General features: G+C 34.5%; 1 protein-coding gene across 1 annotated transcript in view; it reads left to right on the top strand.

Moving 5' to 3' along the window:
* Positions 1–3,038: 3,038 nt before the first annotated feature.
* LOC111472098 (phosphoglucomutase, cytoplasmic) overlaps positions 3,039–10,477 on the top strand; it is an 8,971-nt gene continuing 1,532 nt past the window's right edge. Inside the window, exons 1-14 of the mRNA XM_023117792.1 lie at positions 3,039–3,303; positions 4,094–4,175; positions 4,667–4,722; positions 6,886–6,999; positions 7,103–7,165; positions 7,583–7,702; positions 7,785–7,885; positions 8,402–8,461; positions 8,571–8,670; positions 8,769–8,926; positions 9,016–9,111; positions 9,917–9,980; positions 10,077–10,158; positions 10,266–10,462. Coding sequence (XP_022973560.1) covers positions 3,223–3,303; positions 4,094–4,175; positions 4,667–4,722; positions 6,886–6,999; positions 7,103–7,165; positions 7,583–7,702; positions 7,785–7,885; positions 8,402–8,461; positions 8,571–8,670; positions 8,769–8,926; positions 9,016–9,111; positions 9,917–9,980; positions 10,077–10,158; positions 10,266–10,462 — 1,374 coding nt within the window. The 5' untranslated portion in view covers positions 3,039–3,222. The remainder of the gene's footprint in view (positions 3,304–4,093; positions 4,176–4,666; positions 4,723–6,885; positions 7,000–7,102; positions 7,166–7,582; positions 7,703–7,784; positions 7,886–8,401; positions 8,462–8,570; positions 8,671–8,768; positions 8,927–9,015; positions 9,112–9,916; positions 9,981–10,076; positions 10,159–10,265; positions 10,463–10,477) is intronic.

The raw sequence follows: 10,477 nt of genomic DNA, 5'->3' as shown, positions 1-10,477 counted from the left end.
GAAGGCTTGCCCGAGAGAAAGGGCCAACTGGTGGGCTCATACTCACATGTGTGAGTCGTATGTAGAACAGTAAATACACATCCAATTACCCATTTAGGATAGCCGCCTAAAGAAATATAGACTAAAAGGATAGGTCTCATTCATGTTTACAGAGTATTTCTTTAAAATAATCAAGCCACATGCTACTTCTATTTCAGGTAAAGGCAAAACATTCTTGCACAGTTGACAAGACATACATGTAATAGACCAAATAAATAAATATGGCAAAAAGAAATTACATTAAAAAAAAAAAATCCTTCCCCACTTTTCTCCACTAACCCCTCATCCATGCCCACCATTTTCTATCCTCAACCCATACCCCAATTATCTAACCCCTTAAAATATGTTTGATATTTTCCCTATTAAGCATGTTATATGATGGTGAGTGTCATATTGCATTATGTCGATAGACCGATACTATATGGTTCGGGGCTTTAGCGGGTCTATTAATCGAGATCAATCGTTTATTCCCGGATGCGTGGTATTCCCATTTTTTTCATTCTAGTTATTGACTTGGGAAGCGGTGAAAAATATTAGAAAAACAATCAAATATCTGTGACTAATCCCCTTCCCCTTCTTTTTTTTTTAGAGTTTTTAGACTTAGAATAAGTTAGAAAAGAGAAAGAATAAAACAGGATTCAACTTCCGTCAAACTTGGACTCGTCGCGGGGTTCCAATTGAAATAGGACACAACCCTAAAAACATGAAAATGATATAAATATAAATATTCAACGAGCATGTGTTACTTAATGTAACAAAGAAATGAGACTAGAGAGTTATGTCCGAAGAGATGATAAGATGGACTTACAGGGACCTCATGCATATTGTATGTTCATAAGCATATGGATACTTCCCCTAAAAATGATCAGTGCAGACGCGCATAGTATGACGAGCAGGGTGTTCATGGGGAACATGACACTATGGGGTTCCGCTGACCTTCAGACGTCAATATAGATTAGCTTGACCAGAGGGTTTAGGGGGTGTGCGAGCGCCTTGGGAATTCACACTCGCACAAGTGGGTCGTGTGTAGGGAAATATTAAAGATCCAATTTGTTCGAGACTAGAGGCCGCCCCTAGATGAGCTAGAGATAGGTCCCAAGAGCATGATTGCATATGTTTGCATTTGCATGACCCCTAGTGTGGGGCCACTTACTGAGTGTTCTTTGAAATACTCCGGCTGTGTGCCACATCATTTTTCAGGTAAAGGCAAGGCACACATGTATAGAGAACGACGACATCACGAACAAAGACGGTGGCATGTGCATAAGGTAGACTCATATTTAAATTCCTAGTCTTAAGTTAGAATATGTTGTTTTGCATTTCATCGTTTTAAATTATTTTGTATTTGTTTTTATTTTCTCTAAATTTCCGTATTCGTATTTAAACAAGTAACACCATGACTGTGTTTTGAAGAGAAAGTATTTAAATGTTTTCAACATTTATAATATAGATGAAGTTTTTTTTTAAGAGTTATTTTTTCGCATAAGAGATGAGCATGGGACGTTAGTAGCGATTCTGAGTATGTAAAAATTTAGAGTCGTTACATCGCAAGTTGAGACTATGACACTTGTATAAGATAGTTGTATTTATTTCTTTTTAGACTTAGGTTAGAATATGGTGTTTTTATCTTTAATGTTATTTATTTTATTTAGGAATTTGTTAGGTCATTTTAAAGACATTTTACATAAGTCCGTGTCAATATTTTATAATAAAGTTTTAAATGTTTATTTCTACATAGAAAGACATGTGATTGCTTGTTACTAGAAAATTTAAGGTTGTTACAGCGAATAAAGAAGTTTTTTTTTATTACTTTCTACGAGGGAAAGGTTCCATCGTCACTCTTATGTCAGATCCTAATTTCATTTATTAATTTACAATTTTTTATACTTTTATGTATTAAATATATGTTTTTAAAGGGGAAAAACATCAGAAATCTACTTATTTATAATTATTCTTTTGCAGTGGGAGAAAAATATACTTAATTAAATTTGTCCCCAAAGACCATCCATACCTTCTCTTCAAAATCATATATTTGAATTTTCACATAGAAAAATAAAAAATTCACAAGTAATGTAAAAAAATCACTATTTAACAATAATTAAGTTTTGCTTAAAATTAAATTTGATTAATTTACAAAATCCACAATTAAATAAGTTTATCAAAGACATATAAATTTCAATTAAAAACTAATTCTAATATTTTATTCGTCTAAATATTATGAATGGTCGATCAAATATATGTTTTATATACATTGATCGTATGTGGGAATATTTTTTTAAAAAACTTATCGCGAGGAATAAATTGCAATACTTTTTTGCATTAAAAATATTGAGAGTACGATAAATTTCCACATATATCTTTATTGATATGAGATGTTTTGAATTAAACTAAAAAACTACAAAAACTGATATTTTCCCTATAAAAAAAGAACAGACAAATTCATTACCATATTTAGATATTTTTAACGTGAAACGAATAATGGATTTAATACAAACATTTTTCTTAGATGAAATCAATAATTATGTGAAGATATTAATATTGATTTTATTTTGGAACAATTGTTTTTTTGGGTAAGAAGCAAGTTTATTTATTTTTATATATATATAAATTATTAAATTTTAAAATGTGTTTAATAAATTCTTTATTATAATTTGAAGGGTCGTTTTTATTTTATGTATAATTGATTAACCACAAAATTGATATCTTTAATTTAAAATTGAATTTTATGCGTAATGAACCGTTAATTAATTTTTAGTTTAGTTATTAACTACACAAAATTATCAAGGTAGAACGTGTTACAAAATTAAATAATAGTTAATATTATTGAAGCCACTGGAACACTCCCATACAAAATAGAATCTGAGTCGCATAAAAGGAGAGGGCGCCAAAAAGAAAAAGAAAAAGAAAAAGAAAAAGAAAATTCTCATCTGTAACATAAAGATAATATATATTCTATTCCACGTGGCGTCATAACACGACATTTCTCTATCGGTTTCCGCCACTGTAATACAATGCCGCAGAATCAAGCAACCCCGTACTCGTCGCCCCTTGGTTCGTTCTTCTTCTCCTCTCCTTATTAATCTTCAATCTCCCATTTCCCCTTTCCTCATCTCTCTCTTTCGCCTGCTCTCTGTTTCGTCAATCTCCTTCCCTTTCTTCTCCGCCGCTGCAACTCTTCCAGTCATGGTTCGCTTCAGTGTCACCAGGAAGCCGACCGCCCCTATCGATGGCCAGAAGCCCGGTACTTCTGGCCTCCGCAAGAAGGTTCGTTCTTAGATTTTGCCTTCTTTTTCTTTGCATTTCCCTGTATCATTCCTCGATCGTCGTCGGGATCTGCCTCTAATTCGTTTCCGTTCACTTCGTTTTCGTTTTTTTATTTTTTATTTTTTTTATTGCATTGTTCTGATCTATGTGGATCTGGCTTCTTCGTCCTGATCTATTGTGGTTTTCTTTCGGCTAGATCTCGTGTTGACGACTTGTAAACGGATTCTGAGTTCCTTATTGATTGGCAATGTCGGACTATTTGTTTTCCGAATTTGTAGATTTGGATAACTTATTGTACTGTTTTTGAATAATTTACTCACTTTTGAGACTTCTTTGGATCCGTCTATGTGTTTATTAATCTGGCGCCTTGAAGTTGAATATCGTTTGTTTTCTGAGTGATGCATGAGCGTTGGATCTTCTTGATTTTCTTAGCTATGTCGCTGGAAATTTTTAATGGATACGTCACGTGTTGTTTTGTTCTCTTCTCGAATCAATGGGATTGACCTGTCTTATTTTAAATTGTTTTCATTTGCCTATTCCTTTGAATCCATTATCTGCTGATTCTGTACTTTTATTAACCATTGTCGCGTGTTCTGAGTTCGATCATATTGGAACAGTGCGCTAGATCTGGTGCCTTAACTATCTGTCTGAGGATTGTTATGGTACCCAAATTAGATTATTGTGGAAAATTATTTTGGTTTCTCACTGTTGTTTAGATTTTAGTGCATTGCAAATTCCCTTCATTTCTTTTCTACTCTGGAATGATATTTTGTGGCTGGACCTTTTCCAGGTTAAAGTATTCATTCAACCAAACTACTTGGAGAATTTTGTTCAGGCAACATTTAATGCATTGACTGCTGAAAAAGTCCGAGGTTGTGGATCTTTCACTTCACATATGAACTTCCTAGTAGTTACGCAGAGATGATTAATTTTCATTATGCGTTTGATCAATCTCTATCAGTTCATAATTTGTTTCTTATGGGTTCTATCAGTTCATCATTACAAACTCCTAATCTTCAGCTGTTTAGAATTGATGGTGGCTTTGTGCCTGGCCTGACAAAGGCATTAGGTGTCAATATTGTATACTACCAGTCGTTGCAGGGTTCTATGTTCTCGCTACTCATATTTGCTTTTTGCATGGAGCCTTTGACTCCTCCCTCTTGACTAATTCATTATGCTAGGGTCTCAACTCAACATTTGTTCTTCTGTCCAGACATGGAATTCAATTTCTCGTTACGATTTATTTGTTGGTCTTTACTTTTTAGGCTTAACCTCTATTCTTAAGTAGCTAACTTTTGATTTCTGATAGAACATTACTCTTTTGGATTTTTCTTTAACTGTAAACTTTTATTTGTGGATAAAGGGGCTACACTTGTTGTTTCTGGAGATGGACGCTATTATTCAAAGGATGCTATTCAGGTACCATTATAAGTTTATTTCCATAGTGATTACAGGGGTCGTGTTTAGGAATTGATTCGATGGCAAATTCAAGTCAAATCAATGACAAGTGAACTAACTCTTAATATTGTATTTACTGTGTTTGTCTTATTGATCGATTGATTTATTATTGTTATTTTAGAAATGGAACTTTCCTTGAGAATAAAGGAAAGAATACAAATGGAGTGCAAAAACAATGCCCATCAAGGATTTTGAAGCTCCATTTTGGCTTTCAAATCAATGCCCAACAAAGAAGGGCCCACCACAACTAACGACCGACCTACCGTGATTAAAGAAAAGGGCGAAAGATAGATACAAAAATCTTTAGATACAGATACCTAAAGATGGCAATAAATTTGGCTAGAGCCCACACCTCATCCTATTTTTCTAATCCCTCAAAAATTTTCTCTCATTTCTCTCTAGCCAAATGTTCTACAGAATAGCAAAGGAAAAAAAAAAAAAAAAAAAAAAAGCTTGCCAAAGAATACGACCCTTATCATGAAAGCGCAGGTGGAATAAGACATCCTCCAACATAAGATGACAGTCTCTATTGCAAACCATATTCACACTGTGTTTCTAAAAAGGAGTCCCAACCTAGCGAACTTGCATCTCCGAAGAATGTGACCTAGATCCTCCGATGCCTCATTGTAAAAGATGTGACCTAGATCCTCCGATCCTCCGATACCTAATACATTCAAGAGGCCTTCGAATGAGGTCCATGGTGTTGACTCTCTAATGTAAGATTCGCTAGACAAAAAAAAAATCAGTCTTTACTACNAAAAAAAAAAAAAAAAAAAAAAAAAAAAAAAAAAAAAAAAAAAAAAAAAAAAAAAAAAAAAAAAAAAAAAATTATTGAATGTATTAGTTGACAAATACATGAAATAAAGTATTAATCTCAAGTTGGTGCGATAGCCAGGAAAGAGAAGTTTATAGAAAATTGGTGAATTTGACCATGACTAGAAAACATGGGTGATTCATACCCATCTTATGACAATACTTACAATTCCATCGATTTTTCTTCTAAAAAGATTTACAATTTATCGAACGTGTCTCTATGTTGATTGCAACTTTATTCAACACAAGTTGTCAAGTTAATTACATCATGTTAGATAAGGAGAGGGGTGAGGGTCTCATTTGGTGAGTTATTAAGTGGTTTCTAGACCCTAAGATCTAAGAGGTTTCAGAGTCTGGCAACTTTAGGCGTCTGAGCGAACCTATTTTGGCATTTCTCCTTGGAGATCGATTACTTGTGGGATTACTTGTGGCATTAGTTATTGTAAGGAAGTATGGAACCCTTTTAAATGGTCCTTCATTAGTTCAAGGTTTCGAACAACACTTTTAGGAGACTGTGCAAAGTGGTCTTTTATGGGATTCCTTCTTTTCTCAGTTTGTTAAATGTCTTGTGGGGAATGGATGGGAAGACACCTTGTTGGGCGATACTCTTCTTTGTTCTAGATTACCTCACTTCTATCATTTGTCCTCTAAAAAACTAAATTTGATTGTATCCATTATTCGTCCTTCATGTTCTTCCTCCCTTTCCATGGGATTTCGTGTTTCTTGTCTGATAGGGAATAATAGGTGTGGAGCCTTTTTTGCTTGGTGGGTTTGTGTTTTCCTTTTTCATAGGGAGTGCTGTTTTTGGACTCCTTACCTGTCCAAGGAGTTCTCCCATAGCTTTTGAGGACTACGGACTGCAGTAATATGATGGAGGGGATTCTCTTGGCTCTTGCATCAGTCCTTTCGCGATAAGGGTTGGATTTTGTGGTAGGCTGGTTTCTTGGCGACCTTTTGGAGTGATGATTGATATCATTATGCCCAAAAAAAGAAGTAAAGTTTTTGGCTTCAACATGAAAATGCGAATGACATTCTTATTCTTTTTAAGGAAATCCCATTTTTACAAACTTAGTAATGATAGGGGTGCGAACAATTTGTTCTTCATCATTTACTTTCTTCACACCTAATAGCATGATAGTTGCTAATCAACTCTCAGCTTCCAGTGTGAAACCAATATTTGTTTACATCTGGCTAATGGAAATCTTATTTTAGGAATCCTGGTCTGAACTATTTTTAGTTTTCTCAACATGTCATATGTCCTACTTAATTGATGTGTAACCCGTATTTTATATTTCCATATTTTATTGACAGATTATAATCAAGATGGCTGCAGCAAATGGGGTACGGCGTATTTGGGTTGGTCAAAATGGTTTGCTTTCAACTCCTGCTGTGTCTGCTGTCATACGTGAAAGAGTTGGGGTTGATGTAAGTGAAATTACTTTTATACATAAGCAAAAATTCCAGCTTCATGATGATAATATTTCGAGTCTTTAATAAGGATAGCCATCAAAATAACTTTTCATACCAGGGATCCCGATCATCAGGAGCATTTATTTTGACTGCAAGTCACAATCCAGGAGGCCCCAATGAGGTAGTTGTCCTCTATTTGCTACATTTTCCTCTCTGTTCTGAATGACGTTCCTAAATTAAGTCAATTGATATGTTGCAATATCGTCCATTTCTTAGTACACTTGTTTCATGAAGGGGAAAAAGGAAGGAAAAAACGAGACTAATGCCTGCCTGTAAATGAATGGCCTTCTTTCTCGTATATTAGATAGGAATTGTAATAATCAACTGCCCAGAAGGATTTTAGAACTAAAGAATTGCATTCCTACGTTTTCTGTGCTTCCTTCTTCAATGGATGTGGTCACTCTAAAAAATGCGTGAATAGTTAGGGTGCACTAAAAGACCCATTGGAGCATCTAGATGACATAGAATTGTTGCTTTCATCAAAGTTACCTTATTATTTGATGAGCTTTATTTATTTTTGGGAAAAAAATATTTGCAGGATTTTGGGATTAAATACAACATGGAAAATGGTGGCCCTGCTCCAGAAGGAATTACTGATAAGATCTATGAAAACACACAATCAATAAAGGAGTACTTAATTTCTGAAGATCTACCTAACGTACTTTTCCACTCTCTCATATTACAATTTCTAATTACTCGCAACTCAATTCTTGTTTATTAAGTTATGTTGTCTGTCTTAGGTGGATATTTCCGCAATAGGTGTTTCTAGCTTTGGCGGACCTGAAGGACAATTTGACGTTGAAGTTTTTGATTCTGCCAGTGACTATGTGAAGTTAATGAAGTAAGCTTTGTTGATCAATATTGTTGTCTTTATGACATGTCATACCATTTTTATTGCTATTTCCCCCTTCATTTCTTTCCTTTGTGGTACCTTCCTTTATTTCTGGATGGTTGTTTTGTAATTACTCATTGTCAGATACCGTCAGTCTAAAATTAATATTGAACCAGCGCTAATTAGTCGATTATTATCATTGTTTTGCTTGTTAACCTGTGATGGGGCGTGCTTCTTTTTTCTTCTGCGAAATATGGTCTTCTTTGTTTTTTTCACAATTAGTTTGTCTTTTATATATTTGTCCCCTTGAAAACTTGTATATGGAGTGATGATGTCAACAACCTCTTCCTGTCTGGAATGTAAGTTTAAGTGTCTCATGGTATTGATATTTCTGTGCTATTTCTTGTTTGGATGTTTGGTAATTGCATTTATAAGCTTTTATCCTCGAGGGTCATTATCTCTGTGATAATCTTTTGTGTTCATTTTGTTTCAGTTCTCTGAATGTTTTTTCTCTCAATTTAACAGGTCAATATTTGATTTTGAATCTATCCGCAAGCTTCTATCCTCTCCCAAATTCTCATTCTGGTACGTATGTCCTCATCGAGGAACCCTTTTCAGAGGAACACTTGCCTCTTTATGTGTAATCTCTAGTGTTATGGTCATAAATACTAAGATAAACATGTGCCTTTTGAAGTTATGATGCTCTACACGGTGTTGCTGGAGCTTATGCAAAACGTATTTTTGTGGAAGAGCTCAGTGCACAAGAAAGCTCATTACTGAACTGTGTACCTAAGGTTGTCTTCTCTTCAGAATATATTTTGGCTTTCCTTGTATGAAAATTACGTAAATCCCGTTTTTTAATTTTCTATATTATTCTTGACCGATATAACAGGAGGACTTTGGAGGAGGTCATCCTGATCCCAATCTGACTTATGCCAAGGAATTGGTTGCTCGTATGGGATTGGGTAAATCAAGCTCTGGACAAGAACCTCCAGAATTTGGTGCTGCTGCTGATGGTGATGCAGATCGCAATATGGTCCTTGGTAAAAGGTATCATAGTATTGCCTAATCAATTGTACTGATATATAATAACATTTCCTCTTCAATTATTCTTTATGTTATTTATTGTACTTTTACAGGTTTTTCGTCACTCCTTCAGACTCTGTTGCCATTATTGCTGCTAATGCTGTTGAAGCTATTCCGTACTTCTCTGGTGGTTTAAAGGGTGTCGCCAGGTGCTACTTTCTGTTACTTGACTTTTGTTACACTCTGCTAAGTCTCCTGATCTACAACTCTGCTTTCCTTTCCCTGCCCTTTCGTTCTGGAGGCACCTTCTTTATGTTGTATTTCTGTTGAATTTTTCCTGCCCAGCAAACTTTAAAACTTTGTTTGGTAACAATTTGGTTTTAGTTTCTTGACAAGCTTATAAACACTACTTCCACCCATCTATTCCTTTAGTTTGCTATTTTTTTAATTAGCATTCAAAATCTCATCCAAATTTTGAAAATTAAAAGTAGTTTCTTTAGACTTGTTTTTTTTTTTCTTAATGAAATTACTTGCATTGCTAAGATATCCCACTTGGACTCATCAAGGCTGTATAAAACTGCATTACTTCAGAGTCGTATTCAATCCACAGTTCAATTTGCAAGTTCGTTAAAGTTCGAAGTAATTCAAGTCTAAAGTTTGTTGTTAAATGAACTAGTGAATAAAAAACTAAACCATTTGGATCTAATCTTATATGAAAATATTTTTTGATAAATAGGCTTTGTAGTGTTTTTTTGGTCACTGCATAACATATATTCGTTGGGTAGGTTTAAATCATATGGTAATGGAATAAATGCTATGTGAATAAATAATCTGTTTTAAATATACTGTCGAAGAATGCAACAAATTTTATAGATGTCGTACATCTAATGGACTATCTAATTTTACGCATGTTTATTAGGGAACTTCCTTTATTCTTTAGCATCATTTGAACATTTAAGAATCTTTTAGAAAAGTCATTTAAGTTATTTGATGTTTTGTCCGTAATATTTCTAGGAGCATGCCAACCTCTGCTGCACTAGATGTGGTTGCCAAAAACTTGAACTTGAAGTTTTTTGAGGTCATTTCAAGACTTTCATCTTTTATCCTAAACTTTATAGGTTGTTTGCATCTTGCGTCCTAACGAGTAATTTTGTTATCACTATATCTGCTCCAGGTGCCCACTGGCTGGAAATTTTTCGGTAATTTAATGGATGCAGGAATGTGCTCCGTCTGTGGGGAAGAGAGTTTTGGAACTGGTCAGCCTCTGATTTTTCTAATTTATTTGAATTTCTGGTCGTTCCAGAGTTGATAGATTCTGTATTAAACTGATTTTTGTTTTTCTTTTTACTAATTTCTTGTACAGGATCTGACCATATTCGTGAGAAAGATGGAATTTGGGCAGTTTTGGCTTGGTTATCTATTCTTGCTTATAAAAACAAGGCAAACCTTGATAGTGGAAAGCTTGTGACAGTCGAAGACATAGTTCGCCAACACTGGGCCACCTATGGTCGTCATTATTATACTAGATACGATTATGAGGTATTGGTTTTGGTTTTTTTTTTTTTTTTTTTATTT

The sequence above is a fragment of the Cucurbita maxima genome, unplaced genomic scaffold (assembly GCF_002738345.1).
Source record: "Cucurbita maxima cultivar Rimu unplaced genomic scaffold, Cmax_1.0 Cma_Scf00064, whole genome shotgun sequence".
In the NCBI taxonomy this organism is placed as follows: domain Eukaryota; kingdom Viridiplantae; phylum Streptophyta; class Magnoliopsida; order Cucurbitales; family Cucurbitaceae; genus Cucurbita; species Cucurbita maxima.
This window is presented reverse-complemented; position numbering and strand designations above follow the sequence as displayed.